Here is an 18,533-nt window from a genome sequence, read left to right as displayed (position 1 = left end):
AACCCGAAACACCAAGAGGTGGCGGGAATGGAGGGGCTTCGAGGGGGTACTGGGAGGGGTAAAGTGAAGCACGCGTCCCGTCCCGAGGGGAGCTACCCCCTAATCTAGGCGCAAGACCATCAGGGTTTTCTCTTGGGTCTTGCTTCGGGGGCTGGCGAGGGCGGCGAGACTGTCCCCAATCCCTGGGAGGAGGAGTACGACTCGCCACGCTTTGCTTTTGAGCCTCCCTTCAGTCTGGACCGAGGTGGGTCTGAGGCTTGCTCATCAAGCGCAGAACCCACACTCAGGTCGTCCAGGAGGTCAGCCTGGTACGCCTGTAAAACAGCATAGTGTGCAGAGCAGCACCAGCCTGACCTGCTGCTTGATAAGCCCTTCCCACTAAAGTGGGGGTTCTCCATGAGCGAAAAAGCTCTTCATGGAGGTTATCAAAGAAGTGAAGGGACCCATGAGGCGTTCCCTTTCTTCGACTGGAAGATAAAATCTATCCCCTAATTTGGAGCGTTTGGGGGTCTCTTTTTCGCGTGGCCAGTCCAATCTGGCAACCGCACGAGTAACAACATCGAGCAATTCCTCCGTAGATTTTCTATCGCGGACGGAAAGCTCGGAGGCGGGAAGAGAATCGCGATCCACCTCATGCGCTTCGAGATCATGTGAAGGACCAGCTGGGTTTGGGGAGAAAGTGAGAGAAAGGGAACAACCCGTCTCTTGCTCCTCAGCCAAATCCATGCAAGAGCCCCACGAACTATCTTTTTTTTTTTTCGTGAGTGCTGACTCCCGGAAGCAAGCTAGGCGAGCACGACGCACTCTGCCTGTTAAAGCAAATCGCAGTGCTCGCACCCGCCCTGCTGCAACGTGAGAGCAGCGTGCTCTTACCCCCAAACAAACAGAGCAAAAACTGATGTGTGTCATCTTCAGCTATAGAGCGAGAAGAGGGGAACACGCACCGTTTGCGGCTTTCAGTCATCTCTCTTTTTTTCTTTCTTTCTTAGAAATATATATATATATAATATTTTCTAAACAGAAGAGAAAAGAGAACAACGTTCACTGCACACTGCCTAACTGATTCTAACTTCTAACAGAGAAAAGAAAGTTTTGACAGGGTTTGTGAAACACACAGAAACAGAATCACTCTGAAAAAAGAAGTATCTGACGACACCTGGTGATGTATCCATTTATAGCCTGGCCACAGGTGCATCTAATGATTACATCAGCCGAGGCTATAAATTCCAGTCAGTGTTCATTGACGTGTTACACACACTATTTCAGCTCGGTTCACAGCCAGAGTTGTTCTCCGTAGCGCTTAGCAGCGCAGCATCAAAGCGAAGCTTTTTGTAAAGGGAACGCTGTTCCAGTGTAAATGAGATAAATAAACATGGCAAAATCAATGCATTTTCTCTTAAAATATTCTAGTCTTGATGCGTGGCAATGCTAACCAAGCTAGGTGAAAGCTGATCAAGTTTAGTAGAAACTGACAACTTCTATATGACACTCTATGAAACCTGTGCAATTTTCTATGCTATGAAATTTACTTAGAGCATAAGTTACAAAACGTGCTTCCCCATTAAAGTAGAGGTCAGCAGGTGCCTCTCTGCCCATTGCTGTCCAGATACAGGGCCTGGTGTGGCCCTAATATATACTATGAGGTTGCTTCCAGACAACAGGAAATCACTATGAAATAGAGCAGAAATGTTCCCATGAAGCCAGGGAGTTGAGGGTCACTGCTGTGCTAAGCCAGAGGGCTATGGCTTTGGAAGGCCCACACCCTCATGACTTATACATACACACAGTCAAAGCCAAACATAGAAAGAGTAACATCCCTCTTCCATTTTTACTTAAACAAACGCCTCCAGATGTCAGGAAATAAAGTAAACTCACTAAACAACAACTCTGAATTATACTGGTGTTTATACATTGTTATGGTTTGCAGGTCCATCAGCACCAAACCAGCATACACCAGCTTGGACCAGAATAGAAATTCATGCTTGTCTAAGCTGGTCTTTTCAGCAGGGGTGTGAAGGTGTCTGTTCCTTTACATAATAATGTTTTTAAATCATAGACCAAATGTGTAAGTCTGGACAGGCAATGCCATGCTTTAACAAATACAGACATGGAGCCAGCCCTTCCTCTGTAGCTGTACCCAGAACTGTCACTGTGACAAATGAGGGTAAACAGCGTTACCACAGGCTGCCATATGCCTGGCACAAGAGCACAGCAATCTACTGGACAAGTGTTTGAAAAGGCCGGCCAAACCTTTTGACTACTCTTTAGTCTTGAAAATAAAAATGGCAAGGCTCTTGTTTAATCCTATGGTCATTTGGTTATGTTTAAACAATTATAGAAAGACCTAAAGAATGTTGTTTCAAACCTTTCCTTACTCCTTCAAAGTTGTAGTATTACTGTTATGTCAGGAATGTTTTCACCCACACAGGATTTAGAGGTGCATTGACAAGCTAGATGTTTTTACATGGGTAAAGCGGGGGCGTCAAACCCCCTCCTGAGCTCCCCCCACCAGCAGGAAATACCAGATAATTAAACTGGAGCTGTGTTGCTAAAATCTCCAATTATTGTTACACAGAGATGGTCAGTACAAGGCGTAAGAGTAGAACAATATGTGTATACAAGTTCTTATGCACAAAACACACATGACAGTTACAAATTTAAAGACAGATGCACAAACAAAGAGAACAACCTTAGCTTTGAACAAGACCTATACAACAGAGAAACTATTACATTTACTGTGCAGAAAATGGTATGAAACTCTTAATTTGTGGGATTGCAAATTTGCAGTACAACCCAATGTGAACCCAAAATCAGAAAATGGAGCCATCCGATCACTTGAACAAGAGAATGTGAGTCCATTAGCTTTTGGCTGTTTGGCGAGAGGAGTTTAATGTTCTGTGGACGGGTCACCTGCCAAAATCTCTAATAGCACCTGTTTTACATATGGAGCTTCCACTCATTTGCAGTGCAGTGATTAATCACTTAGAAGGACACCTCTATCACAGGCAGAACACACACTGAGAGAGACAGTCAAGTATAACTAACACCATGCTAACACCATTTCGTTCAGTTGTCATTGTGTCTAACTTCATCAACTAGGACTAAGACTATGGTGTCCCACCACCATGTTGATTGTTCACAGGTCCTAAAGCTATTCAGTCCAGTTTGAGAAGTGTACAAATCCATTACAGGTCTATTCTGACTTAATCTGCATCTAATGCATCCAGAACTTGTTTTTTGTTTTGTTTGTTTGTTTATTCAGCAGACTTGCTACACACTTAACCTTTGAAAATGTAGAGTCAGTGGGAATGAGTGTACATATGAATGTCAACATGATCTCATTAGTACTCATAGAATTTGTTTTAATTATTATTCATAAAATACTGATTTTATAAGGTTCTGACTATTACGACCAGTCTTCAGAAATCAATTGAATGACACATTTTCATTGTCAAATTAGGTAAAAATGTGTTAAATATGTGTGTTAAAAAATAAGTGTGTTAAATACATTTTATAGTGCTAAACCTATAATTATAAATACAATAAAATATAGTAGTATTTTTATTTATAAGTACAATAAAATCTAATTTAATCTAATTGAATTTATTAATCAATACAACAACAAAACAATCTGGGAATTTATATTATATGAACCTAAACCTAAACTCAAAAGATATTTGAGCCTATTTTTAAGGTTTACTCATTTACTTTTTTAATTAAAAAAAATCCATCATATTGATTTTTTATTTTTTTTTACAAAATTATATTAATAAAAAAATATATACAATTTTATTTAGTTATACATACCTCAATTCAATTTCACAGATTATTTTTTTTATATGTAGAGCATTCATAAATATCTGTACTTTATACTTTTTGATATTATGCATACCAGTGTATTTTTTTTTACCAGTGATTTTATTTTGTTTTTGTTTTTTCCCTGAAAATAAATGTTTTAAAGTTTTAGGATTTCATAAATTTTCAAACAAAGAAAAGTTTAAACAAAACAATTTAAAGTAAAAAAAACATTAAGAAATAATTAGGTTTCTTTGTTTTTTTTTTTTACTTATTTTTTTTACATTGGTTCAGATAAAAGGCATAGAAGTTCAGATCTCCTTGCTTCCATTGAGGTACACAAAGATGCTCTTTGGAACATTCTCAAATCATGTTAATTTTTTCACTCAAATTGTCATGTTAATAATGTAATTAATGTATTTGTGTATTAAAATTGTTATCAATTTATAAAAATGCAGAATAGAAGCATTTTGACTGGTGGTCACTGTATTTTTGAATACTCTGATTCCAGATAATCCTCCAACACTGTGATTCTTTATCTAACTGTCCCCAAAATCACAGTTTTTCTTGTAGGCTATATTTAGTTTGGAAGAAGGAACAGGGGATGCAAATGCATCTGGCAGAACTGATGTGACTGCAGACAGCTGTAATGATGTGGAACTAAGATACTGGCATCTTACCTGATCACTGGCGTGAATAAACTATGGAGTCGGCAGAACAGCCTCACACCCTGAGGGGCAGAAGGGCATTCATTACCATATACCAAAGTTTCCAGAAGGCATAGAATAAGACAGAGAGAAACTGGTTATTTAGCAGAGCAGTGCTGGTTGAGTTACCTTGGAGATGACATCATGCATGTCACTGCGAGGGTGGTACGTTCCATCGTCATAGCGGAACCTATAGAGCACTGGTTCGGGCTTAAACTGGTGCTTGTCTGTTACTGGAACGATTGAAATCAGAGATTAAAATCTTCAACCTAATCTTCAACTTGATTCAAAATATATAAATGAAGCATTAATCAAAATGAATGCAAAATCTCGGTATATGAGGGAAGTAAAATATTAGAAAGTTTCATGTTATGTATATGTAAAAACTATAATAGTCATATTAATAACCTCAGCAAACACAAGGCTGAAAGACACTTCTCACCAAACCCGCAAATGCGAGCGAGTGGACAGGGAGCCCTAATATTTAAATTTATTTCTCCCAGTTAGGAAGCAGTGAAGTGAAAAGTGATTTAGCATGAGGTCCTGATTCACAGCCAGTCATTTTCTTTAAAGAGAAAAGTCCATACGGTGAGTCTGGATTCAGCAGAACCCAACCCCTCCACCCAAACAAATGACAAAGTAATAGCATGCAGAGGACTAACCATTTCCCAAAGTATTAAACAAACAGCAGGGTTTGAAGGGATGAATATTTGTAATGATTTATATAAACACAGACTAAGTTATAAAAAGCCAGCTGCACTTATAAACTCCTCCAGGCCCGAGAACAGCGATGATGTCAGGGCTCTTAAAATATTAGGAGAGCTATTTGTCCAATCAGCCATCTGTATGACAGGTGTGCATTAATAGAGCACAAATGATGATGGTGAAGACCTATCAAGGGACTATTTGAGTCGAGAACATAAGAGATGACAGTCAATTCCACTTGTTTTCACAGAAAACTCTCAAGCAGTTTCACTGTCTTGATCATCATTAGTTCAATTACAGTATACAGTGCACCCAACATGAATATTTTTTCATCATTTACTCACTCTCATGCATGTTCCAAACCTGTATGATTTTCTTATATAGTGACCAGAAGCTGTCAAGCTCAAAAAATCTAAAGCGCCATTAAAAAAAGAAAATCTGCATTTAGGTCATTTATATGATGTGCTATATTACAAGTCTTCTGAAGCCATACGATAGCTTTGTGGGAGGAAAAGACCAAGACTAACCATGGTGGATGATGCCATTTTCCAGTAGGGCCTGACCCAAGTGAACCCCCTCCTCAGGGTTATTGGTCTCTCCGATTTCCATCAGCCAAGACACAAACTCACTAAGAACAGAGAGGCAGAGAACATAAATAATGTTAGGAAAAACAACGAGGGATCCACAAATTAAAGGAATGACTGTCAACAAAATCCATTAGAATTGAGTGATCACACTACAGAGACAAGCTCGATTATTAACAGTCTTCCTGTGCAGTGCGGTGGAGTTTAGTCCTGTCATTTTCTGTAATGTAGTTTTTGAGACCCTCACATTTATTATACTGTTAATTATTGTAGTTTTGATTTATTTAAGCTTAAGTTTTCCATGCTTCATTTACCGAAAATTATTATTTATAGCAGACAACAAAAACATGAGATTAATGAGGGGCACTGCAAAAATCATTGTTTTATTTTGTAAATGTTTTGGGGGGTCAATTAAAGAATATTCAGAAACAAAGCTGTTATAAACTGTTTTAATAAGCCTTGTTTTAAGAGAATATATCTTGAATAAAGTGTATTTTTATTGCCTTTTTAGCATGTTCTTTTGTATCTTTTTTCTCAATTTAAGCATAACATTGTATCACTAAATTTAGTTACATTTATGCTTAAGTCAAGAAAGAACTATTCACCAAAGGTGAAACAATATCATAATATCTTAGGCGACTCAATGTATCTTAGGTAAGTATACATAGTATTTAGATATTTTTTATAGTAAACAAGATAAAAATTCTGATTAGGAAAGTGTTTCTTTGCAGTATGTGAGCACCCATGTTCTCTCCAGCTCTTTCGATCTTTCTTGCTCTCTGTACCGTCTGTCTTTTTCTCTTGAAAGTTACACTAAAGTTAAACTGACTGCCCTGTATAATTTTACAATTTTGCCGGGCAAAACCACTGGCTTTGAGGAGGATATCTGATTCTACTCTCAACATTCCCTCCCTCTCTCTCCTTCCCTCCATCTATCCATTCCTCCACAAAACCAAAATGAACATGCCCAGCTCCGCCAGTGTAATCCTGTGGTTCTTCCCAAATTTTTGAAACCCAGAGGTGATAAAGCATGAGAACCATCACAGACTCCAGCAGACCTAAAACCCTTATATGTGTGTGTGTGTGTGTGTGTGTGTGTGTGTGTGAGCGTGTATTTATCACTTTGTGGGGACCAAATGTCCCCATAAGGATAGTAAAACCCGAAATTTTTGACCTTGTGGGGACATTTTGTCGGTCCCCATGAGGAAAACAGCTTATAAATCATACTAAATTATGTTTTTTGAAAATGTAAAAATGCAGAAAGTTTTCTGTGAGTGTTAGGTTTAGGGGTAGGGTTAGGTTTAGGGGATAGAATATAAAGTTTGTAAAGTATAAAAACCATTATGTCTATGGAAAGTCCCCATAAAACATGGAAACACAACATGAGTGTGTGTGTGTGTGTGTGTGTGTGTGTGTGTGTGTGTGTGTGTGTGTGTGTGTGTATGTGTGTGTGCGTGTATTTATCACTTTGTGGGGACCAAATGTCCCCATAAGGATAGTAAAACCCGAAATTTTTGACCTTGTGGGGACATTTTGTCGGTCCCCATGAGGAAAACAGCTTATAAATCATACTAAATTTAGTTTTTTGAAAATGTTAAAATGCAGAAAGTTTTCTGTGAGGGTTAGGTTTAGGGGTAGGGTTAGGTTTAGGGGATAGAATATAAAGTTTGTACAGTATAAAAACCATTATGTCTATGGAAAGTCCCCATAAAACATGGAAACACAACATGTGTGTGTGTGTGTGTGTGTGTGTGTGTGTGTGTGTGTGTGTGTGTGTGTGTGTGTGTGTGTGTGTGTGAGTGTGTGTGAGAGAGCTAGAATGAGAGATGGATATGGAGAGAAACAGACATAGAAAGCAACATGGAGGAAATAGGCAGATCGACAAAGAGAAAAAGTACAAATGTAAAAAGCATCAAAGCAAGGCATGTGTGACAGAATGTGATTTAACAAGTATAGCAGAGGAGAGATATAAAGAAAAGAGAGAGGATTTTGTCAGCCTGATGTCAAATTCCAGTTGTTACTTGCATTTTAACTGTGTAAATATCACACAATTATCCTGACAACAATTTTGTCATTAATTAAATTACTGAAATTCTACTCAAAACTAGTTCTTAATATGACTAATGCCAGTTAATTTGTCATTCACGTACTGTATGGCCAAAAACATTTGGACACCCATATGTGCTATTTGAGCAATTCATTTTAAAATCCATCAGAATTAATAATGTTGGTCCTCCCTAACAGTTTATGTTTTTTTGGGAAGGCTTTCCGTACATTTTGGCATTTTACTATAGAAGTTGGAAGAGTGATCCTTAAACACTGTTCTAGCAAACCCGTCATAAGCATTTCATAACCAATGCGGCAAATTCACCACAACAAATTAGTCTTAATTGCTCACTTTTGCAGAATTTAAAGAATATTTTAGCTGCAAGTGATATGATAAAAGAGTGGACTTTAAAAAAACAAATGTGGGCAGCATAGAGATGAAAGCAATAGATATTTTTCTATTGGAGACATCACACTGATCAAAAATATTCATATTGATGGAGTTGAAAGTCACAATTAAAATAGTAACATAAACATGTGGCCAAAGCACTTCTGTGTTTCAGCACTCTGAGAGCATAAAATCAACGTGATACATTATTTATTTGTATGAATATAGTACTCATTTTTCTTAGTAAACTTATATAGATATGATACAATCATGAAAATATAATTGATGGTACTTAAGCAATTGTAAAAAAATAAAATAAAAAAATAAAAATGTATATATATATATTTAAAGTTATTTGCACTATTTATAAAAGAAACATTTCAGGCATGGGCACAACCTCAAAAAATGGATGAGTTACAGGGGGTGGAATGAGATCCCGGGTCACTAAAAACACGAGATATTTCTTTGAGGGTTAATCCATGTCTTCTGAAGTGATCCAATCAGTTTTGGTTGAGAACAGAGAACAGCACTGTACATCTTGTCACTGCATTCTCAAGGCATGATCAGGATAGAATACACTACTGCGTGATGCATGTGCAGAGCGCTAGATGGCGCTAGGAAGTGTAATCAAGCTTGAAATAATGATCGCCAAGGACTCTCCTGATGTCAAGATTTATAGTGAAAAAGGAGTTATATTTTGGTTCGCTCCCACCCAAAATCAATTGGATCACTTCAGAAGACATGGATTAAACCACTGGAGTTTTATGGATTATGCTGCATTTATGGCATTATAGAGCTAAAGTTTTGGCCACCATTCACTTGCATTGTATAGACCTACAGAGCTGAGATATAATTCTAAAAATATTTGTTTGTGTTCTGCAGAAGAAATCAAAATCATACACATCTGGGAAGGCAAAAGGGTGTATAAATGATGAGAGAATTATCATTTTTGGCTGAACTATTCATTTAAGAATGTTCGCCCAGACAGAGATATCATTTCACAGGTTTTGTTGTCTTATGGTTTTTTATTCCATCTGGCAGTCTGACACACACACACACACACACACAAACATCCACACACACACTTGAACATTAGCCGCCAGCGTTCTCTTTCCTTAATGAGTCCATTCCTGTTCAAGACCTCAATGTCTTTGTATTGTCTGGAAACACTGGGGAGAAATTTGTGCCCCAGTTTAAATCAATTTACAATGTAATCCGGCCTCAACTACAAGCAGTTAGTCTTTGAGGAGGCTTTATATTCCTTGCCTTTGAACAGAAATGACATTATAAAGAATAAAAGTGAAAGTTTGTGGTTGGGTGTCTTATTGTAGTGTATGGTGAGCATATTTAAGTAGCCTTACTGACATCTCAGATGATGCAAATTCTGAATGACTGATTCCGATAAGTCAGAATTAATAATCTGAGTTCAATGTGCGGATTACCAAACCATACCAACAAAAGAGATCAGAACATGCAAAATACAAAACATCTTAACAACATACAAGTACAAGCTTCCATAAGTATTGAAACTGCTAGCCGATCTTGTTTTGTTTTATTTCTCTTGATCACTCGTTTAGAGAACTAACATGTGGCTATCTTCACATTTATATATAAAAAAAAAATTAAGCTCTTATGTTACTAAATCCATGTGCACAATACAAGACTAAGGCTGTTTGACCTTTAATGTTTTAAGTCTGTGTAATACACCCAAGGTTTTAGCCAATGTGCAGCATGTACTCGATGCAGATGCTCTTCTAGTGCACACACTTGTCATGTAAAATTATATGAATGTCATCACTTTATATTAAACAAAGTGGCATTTATTCTGATGGAAGCACTCTTTTTTACTTTTTGTGAGGTTTCAAATGATAAAACAGTAGATATGTTGTACGACAGAAGAATTTAGACACTTTCTGATTGTTGAACTTAGTGGAACATGTCAACACAAGCTGGTATATAAGGAAAAGCATACTTATTTTTTCTGGCACATATAAAATACATAGTTATTTGTTACATTGTTAAAAATAACATTATTATCATCATTATAATTTTTTGTGGTATGGCTATGGAAAAGTAAAACCTGAACTATTGGGCCAACAGCGCCAGCAGGGAAAAAAAAAAAAAGATGTGCTGTTATTTATATGAAGGTATTTCAGAACTATTTGTCATGTAGACTGAGACCTGTTCACCTGCCTGCCCATTTCACAAGCAGCAAAACAAAGGCTGAAGCAGAGAGCTATCAACACTCTATCAATCCACACAAGTTCCATTATTCTGCACAATTCTGTTTTTTATGTCTGACCAGAGGTGTTCAAAATGAAATGTTACGTGCCCCCTTCATTACTATTACTCATACAACTACACACTCTCATTCTCAGCATTACACCACAGGCCATCACAGCCATTGCCCCCATAGAGAGGCAGCTCTCGCTGACCTACCTTCCGAGGAAACACTTGGGGAAGGTGGTGAGTTTGCGCTTGCGGTCCTTAATGAGATGGCCCTGTTTACTCATGAGGTTATAAAGCTTCTCGCCTTTCTCAGAGATCATCACCCAGGTGTCCTGCTCCATCCCCAGTCTCAGTGCTGTGAGAGCAAACAAAAGAAGGAATTTACATCCCGGGCCCTCACTTCCTCGGGTTGTGTTCTATTTTTCCAACCAGTGAATGGTTTCTTATATATTTCTGTTGCAAGAATTCTAGTATATTATTTGAATTCTAATGGCATTTGAGATTATTTATTTATTGATTGCATGGAATTAAATATACATACAATGTACAGATTTTGCTCTTATGGAAAGAAATTGGCACATTTATTCTCCAAAGTGGCATTTAACTGATCACAATATATAGTCAGGACATTAATAACATGAAAAAATAAAAAAATAAAAGTTCTTAAAACATAACTTCTTAAACTACTTGAAAGAATTCTCATAAAAAAATCCTCCACGTGCAGCAATGACAGCTTTGCAGATCCTTGTTATTCTAGCTGTCAGTTTGTCCAGATACTCAGGTGACATTTCATCCCACACTTCCTGTAACACTTGCCATAGATGTGGCTTGTGTGTTTGTCGCACACTTCTCATGCACCTTACAGTTTAGCTGATCCCACAAAAGCTCAATGGGTTTAAGATCCATAACACTCTTTTCCAATGATCTGTTGTCCAATGTCTGTGTTTCTTTGCCCACTCTAACCTTTTCTTTTTTTTTTATCTGTCTCAAAAGTGACTTTTTCTTAGTAATTCTTCGCATAAGGCCTTCAACCCTGAGTCTTCTCTTTACTGTTGTACATGAAACTGGTGTTGAGCGGGTAGAATTCAATGAAGCTGTCAGCTGAGGACATGTGAGGCGTCTATTTATCAAACTAAAGACTCTGATGTACTTATCCTCTTGTTTATTTGCACATCTGGCCTTTCACATCTCATTCTGTCCTTGTTAGTGCCAGTTGTCCTTTGTCTTTGAAGACTGTAGTGCACACCTTTCTATGATATCTTCAGTTTTTTGGCAATTTCAAGCATTGTATAGCCTTCATTCCTCAAAACAACGATTAACTGACGAGTTTCTAGAGAAAGCTGTTTCTTCATTAATGTCCTGATTATACATTGTGATCAGCTGAATGCCACTTTGGTGTATTAAAGTACCAATTTCCTTCCGAAACAACAAAATCTGCACATTATTCCAAACTTTTGGCCGCCAGTGTACATGGAATAAAATACTGTATAAAAGATATATTATATAGTGTATAATGTATAAAGTACACAGTATATAGTGTATAGTAAAGTATACAGTATATAATATAGCATATAGCTTATACAATACATTACACTGCTCTCTGGAATACTTCGGAATAAAATGGTTACATTCTGATGACAAGTATTTAGTAAAGTGACCACTAAACTGTATATTTGTATATTTAAAAAAAATTTCATAGCACTCTATGGTCTCTTCCTTCTCACATAATAAGAAAATCTACTCAAATATTAAATGTAAATGTATTGGTTTATTTGGCAAGTACTGTATATTCTGGCTCTACATGCATAATGTACAGTACAAGCCTGTACATTATGCCTTAGTTGAAAGAAGGAAAACTCCTTTAAGCCATTTAAAAAAAAGTATTTTATAGAGTTAACACTTTATTTTAGTGTTGTTACAGTATCTGCACAAAATAATTGCTAAATAAATGCATTTAATTGTTATAATACAGTAACTACTTAAGTAATTACATATAATCACTGTAAAATAAAGTAACCATTAAATCTTAGTTTACTTGTGATATGCTAAATTAGCTGAAATGTAAATTGTTTGAATCTCAACAGCTTTACTCATTTCACTACTTACTTTTTCGTCTTTCCCGCTCTTTCAAAATGGCCTCCAGCCACTCCTGCTTCTCCTCCGGTGTCTTCGCCATGCAGACGAACCACTTGTTCTTCGCTGTGTTGTGGATCTTCCAGCCGTTGTTCACAATGTTCCCGCTGCTGTGGTAATCCGCTGCGAAAAAACATAGATGAATAATCAATATCTGTTCGTCAGTGAGGACTTTTATAGCCCTCCCAGGCCACTTCATCACATTTTCCAAAACATCTTTTCTTTCGTCTGTATGGCCCCTTTGCCTGCATGTGGCACGACCAGCGATGTTCTCTGCATCATATTCCTGCTTTTTCTCAACATTTGTATGCCAGGCTATCAATTAAAGCGGCCCAAATGACAAAATGAATGTTCTCTGCCATAAACAAAGCAGTGTGAACAGCCCATGGGAGTTCAGAGCAAATTACACTTTTCCACATGAAACAGGCAACAAACAAAACAGATCACAGGCAGACGGCGCAATGATTGCTCTCATTTCAAGGCCATGAAAAATCAACATGCTATCGAAACAATCTCGAAGAACTATCTTGAAGCACTGATTGCATCAGTGTCTTCAGATTGTGTGCAACACAGAGGCAAATAAAACAATCTCCTTAAGAACGTTTTTGAGGCTTTTTTGAAACAAAACTGTGGATTCCTAACTTTCATGCGTTTTGCGGGATAAGTACTTTTCTGTGTTGTTCCAAATGTAGTTCTACATAATTTGCTATACAAGCAAGATCTGTTACAGTATAACTGTGATAATTATAAGTGAACAAACATCTCAGCAAAGTGCAAATAAGGTGAAATAGACATTATTTTCTTTTTCATGCATTTGAAATGGGCCATTCTTTCAAACCATAATTAGTCAATCTGGGCGCCTGTGTTTCCTTCCCCCATGAATGGCTTGTGTAATGCAATGATGTATCCTCTCAATTCAGTACATCACCCATGTAAGACAGATATTGATTGGTAAAAGTATGTTCCTTTGATTCAATTGAATACATTTTGAGTTTTTATTTTTTATTATTAAGCATCAAAAAAGCTATTAAAGGTATAGTTCTCCCAAAACATTTTGAAAAGCCTGAAAAACTAATAATTTTGTCCATAATTTTGAGTTATTTTAAAGGGATAGTCACACAAAAATGAAAATTCTCTCATCATTTACTCACACTCATGTTATTCCAGATGTATACGACGAAGGTCCAAAAAGAATATAAAGGCAGCAAGTTATCCATACAACCCAAGTGGTTCAATCTATGTCTTCATGCGATATTTTAGGTGTGGGTGAGAAAACGATAAATATTTAAGTCTTTTTTTTACTACAAATCTCCACTTTCACTTTCACATTCTTCTTCTTTTGTTTTTGGTGACTCATATTCTTCGTGGATATCACCACCTACTGGGCAGGGAAGAGAATTTATAGTAAAAAGGACTTAAATATTGATCTCACCCACAACTATCACATAGTTTCTGAAGCTATGGATTTAACCACTGGAGTTGTTTGGATTACTTTTATGCTGTTTATATGTTCTTTTTGGACATTCTGAGTTCTCGTCACCATTCAATTGCATTGTATGGACTTACAGATCTGAGATATTCTTCTAAAAATCTTAGTTTGTGTTCTGTAGAAGGCATGAGGGTGAGCAAATGATGTGAGGATTTTCATTTTTCGGTGAACTATCCCTTTAATCCTGATCAATTTATAAAATTAAACTGAATCAATTTTAATATTGCTTTCAACCTCCATATGAAGCCCGATCTATTTTAAAACATGTTCATTAGTCTTTGCATTTTTTTTAGTTCATTACTATATTACACCACATCCTTTTCCCTTAACAATCTTTCTTTCATAGAAATAATTTAAAAAATGCAAATCCAATAGCCAGAACACATTTATGAACTGGAGAGCACTTTTACAGCCATGCACTGGACGTGTCCATTAGCCTAACTACTTTTATTATAAGGGAATAATAACCAATGTCTGGAATTCACATGGAGCCATTGGGGAGAACAGGAAAACACCCACAAGTAAATGTGGTAGAGTAGGCTTTGTTTGGATTACATGGAGTGAAACCCATCCATCTACAGCGCAGCCAGATATTAAGTCCGCCAGAGAGCAAATGATTGCTTTCTACAAATATAACTGATAATCAGGGGTTTTCCTTAGCCAAGACACACTGCACTCAGAGTTCATCCAGTCAATGGGCTCCAAAAGCTTTTAATTTTTCCCAGAAAATGCCTTTTTTTTTTACCTTTAGCTGCTAAAGAAGTTGGATGTTTAGGCCCACATTTTAGAAGCATATCTGTGGAAATAAAATATACAGCCTGGAACATCAAATATAAATCCAAACATAATTTATTACCGTTTCCCCAAATTGTGTCAGTTCAGAAAGAATTTCATCATGAGCGCAATGGGAGAGAAGATTATTCAGTTATTTTCCAGGAATCCGGTGGATTTCCGAAAAAGACTCAGTTCAGGTTCTCAGAGTTATTAAAGGGGTAGTTCACCAAAAAATTATAATCCTGGTTTAGTACTACACAACTGAGTGTGCATTTACAATTACATACAATATACACACCTGTTCCATCATCCACATTCTCCACCTCCATCACTTCTGTATTGATTCGGCCTCGAAACAGGTATCGTGGACCCTCTGTGGCCATTTTACTGTTCTTCAAACGCCTGCAATAAAACACAGCTGTCTGGACTTTCAAAAGAACTACACATCACTGTGAGCTTCTCTCATCCCATTAGGAGCTACCACAGCTGGCAGCTGAAGGGTCTGACGGATAAAAGTGAAGGCTCACCTGCTTTTCTTCTTGCAGTACACCAGCAGGTTGTCAAAGAGGAAGAAGATGCGTTCCTGGATGTTCCCAGCAGAGATCTTCAGTAGAACTCCCTGCATGAGCATCTCAGTGCAGCTGTCTGTGATGTTGGAACCCTGAGTAAGGAAGAAAAATGCAAAAAAGTCAAGCTATTCAACACAAATCACAGTGTTGCTATAATCTGTGTGAACATGAGAATGAAAGACTTGTTCTTGGCAGTTGCTTTCAGATCGAAGTGCATAAATATAGAGGAGAATTCATGATGAATGAATTGTGCCCACTAAAGTATCTGCGCTGATTTAGCCCTCAATTTACTTAAGAATTATGGAGATCAGCCAACTGCACAAACACTGCCACAAAATGTACACGCAACTTTGATCTTGCAGACGATTCTGAGCGCTATATAGCGGAAATGCAGCAGACATCCTTGATCACGCTCACACTCTGTACAGCATCACTGTGATCCAGACACCTGAATCATCTCTTAAAGTAAGTTCCCCCCAAAATGAAAATGATCTCATCATTCACTCAGCCTCATGCCATCCCAGATGTGTGACATTCTTTCTTCTGCTCAACACAAACCAAGATATTTAGAAGAATATTTATACTCTGCTGGTCTTCACAATGCAAGTGAATGGGTGCCAAAATTTGAAAGCTCCAAAAATCACACAAGTCAGCATAACAGTAGTCCATAATACTCCAGTGGATTAATCCATGTCCTCTGAAGAGATATGATAAGTGTGGTTGAGAAAGATTTTTAGTCCTTTTTTACAATCAATGTTTTACTTTCGCATTCTTCTTCTTTTGTTTTTGGCGATTCGCATTCTTTGTGTATATCGCCACCTACTGCCAGGAAGGAGCATTTAAAGTAAAAAAAAAAAGGACTCTGTTTCTCCCACACCTAACATCTCGCTTCGAGAAAAAGTGATGCAACTGTTTAGTGAATTCATCCCATAGTGTTTGTGACAAATAAATGTTCGTTTTTTGTTTGTTTTTAATTTTTATTTTACTTTTGGCTTTTTTGTCATTTTTATTTCCAGGGCTGGAAAACACAGTTTTAAAATTACCTGACATTTCCAGGTTTTCCTTGACCGTGCAAACCCTGTAAACCTCACGAAGGCATCTTGACACTCTAAATTTTTATGAACACAAATTACATTTTAAGAGCTTCTGCTAAAGGGCCAATTTTCAGCAAATAATGAATTATCTTCAGTCAGTCAAGTTATTGATTGGTTTAGAAGACGTATAGCACATGAATCAAATGAACTACTTTTATGGTGCTTTGTTTTTTTTGTTTTTTTTACAGACCCCATCCCCATTCACTGTCATTGTATAGAAAAGAGCAACCAAAACATTATGCAAAACACCTTATTTTGTGTTCCAAGAAAGAAAGAAAAACATGTTGTTCCAAAACAGCTTAGAAATGATGCAGCTTGAGGTAATGCAAAAACAATTTCATTTCTGGGTAGACTATTCCTTTAAGTCAGCTCAGACTTTGGTTCTTGGTTCAGACAGTAGTGCACTATCACTGCTCCACTGCTGTGAAGGACACACAGCTGTGCTGCAGGTCAACAGCTCTGGATGCTGTTGTGGGAAAAAAGTGAATTTTTATCTCCACCCACACCCTGTGAGAACAGACAACCTCTTCCTCTCTCTGCAATGTGAGTGGTCCAGAAAAAATGATTTCAGGTTCAAATATATATGTATATGGGAAAGCATAAACCTATAAAGCGCAAGCCATCGTCTGTACAGGCCATTTAAACCATAAATGTACCATTGATATGTCATTTGTGTTTGTGTGTGTGTGTGTGGGGGGGCATGTTTAAGTGGTTTACAAGGACTTTTCTAGTGTCCCCATAATTCAAATCACTTAAAAATACTAAACAATGTTTTATTGAAAATGTAAAAATGTTTTTTGTGTGGGTTAGGTTAGGTTTAGGGGATAGAATCTATAGTCCATGCAGTATAAAATCATTATGTCTATAGAGAGTCCTTATAATGATAGCTGAACCAACATGAATGTGTGCGTGCATGTGTGTTCCTCTATCTGTCAAAGGCTTTGTTTCCTGGATGTGAGTAAGAGGAATGCAAAAGGCCATTAATGAACCACAAACGGCTAAAACAGATTTGGGAACTGCTTCCAAAAGGTCATTCTGTACTTCATAAATGCTGTTTTTGATGAAAACCTGGACTCCAGTACTTGCCACTAACTGGAGCACAGAAATTTCCCCAGAATATTCATTGCAGTCCTCCGCAAAACTTATGTGACAGCTCTTGCCTCATAGACCAAATGTATATAATTTCTCGCCTACAAGATGGGTGTGACTGCTCAGAAATGTATTGCAGACAGAAACAATCTTCCAGGGAAATTGTAGATCTTAAACCAAAATTCAGTCAACATAATTTTCTAAACCCATGTCTGTCTTTTATAAAACACTATATTTCCCTCATAAAAATCTGACCGCATGTTTTTCATTCTGTGGTATGTTTTTACAATGGTTGATGTGGACAGAGAAATCTGTCTGGGATCATTTCAACTCGCACTCTGAACACTAAAACAACATGGCCTTTGTTTTGCAAAATTTCTTCTTAAAGCACAAGGACACGTGCAAGGCTGCTGCGTATAAATGCGAAGATTCCCTTATTTTTAACCATGTTTAAAAATAGTCATTGCGTCAACATCTGCAAACAAGTGACAATACAACTTATTAGAACTGCTTAGAAAATAACAGATACATCCAGATTTGCATGCATTTGTGAACACCCGGCAGCTCATTGCACAGATGTGCAAATAAGCTCAAAGGATGGAAGCATACATTTCTGATCACATGAGTCACCTGCAAAACATGGCCCAAAATGGATCTATAGCTTGCTGTGGTCTTTTCATAGTGAGATCAGACATTGTGAAGGCTGAAAAGACATGACTGAGCAGAATCTGAGAGATACAAGGTTGGATGTGAGAGAGACTCAGCAGAGAGTCATTCGTGGCTAACACGCTAACCACAAGCATAAACTCTGTCTAGTGCCATTGTGCCAAAGTGGCTCACACCTACCGCAGTGTCCCATTAGAACCAGAACTTCATCAGCAACACCACCCACGCTAACAAAACCCAGACATTTTGACTCTGTTTAACTCGA

General features: G+C 37.5%; 1 protein-coding gene across 1 annotated transcript in view; it reads right to left on the bottom strand.

Moving 5' to 3' along the window:
- Nucleotides 1–18,533, bottom strand: part of LOC127635208 (phosphatidylinositol 3,4,5-trisphosphate-dependent Rac exchanger 2 protein-like) — a 155,810-nt gene that overhangs the window by 93,645 nt on the left and 43,632 nt on the right. Inside the window, exons 7-13 of the mRNA XM_052115078.1 lie at nucleotides 15,378–15,511; nucleotides 15,149–15,252; nucleotides 12,561–12,710; nucleotides 10,665–10,809; nucleotides 5,735–5,835; nucleotides 4,632–4,735; nucleotides 4,476–4,525 (exon numbers count right to left, since the gene is read on the bottom strand). Coding sequence (XP_051971038.1) covers nucleotides 4,476–4,525; nucleotides 4,632–4,735; nucleotides 5,735–5,835; nucleotides 10,665–10,809; nucleotides 12,561–12,710; nucleotides 15,149–15,252; nucleotides 15,378–15,511 — 788 coding nt within the window. The remainder of the gene's footprint in view (nucleotides 1–4,475; nucleotides 4,526–4,631; nucleotides 4,736–5,734; nucleotides 5,836–10,664; nucleotides 10,810–12,560; nucleotides 12,711–15,148; nucleotides 15,253–15,377; nucleotides 15,512–18,533) is intronic.

This window comes from Xyrauchen texanus, chromosome 42, assembly GCF_025860055.1.
Source record: "Xyrauchen texanus isolate HMW12.3.18 chromosome 42, RBS_HiC_50CHRs, whole genome shotgun sequence".
Lineage (NCBI taxonomy): Eukaryota > Metazoa > Chordata > Actinopteri > Cypriniformes > Catostomidae > Xyrauchen > Xyrauchen texanus.
Note: the sequence above shows the minus strand (reverse complement) of the source record. Positions and strands in the feature narration are given on the sequence as shown.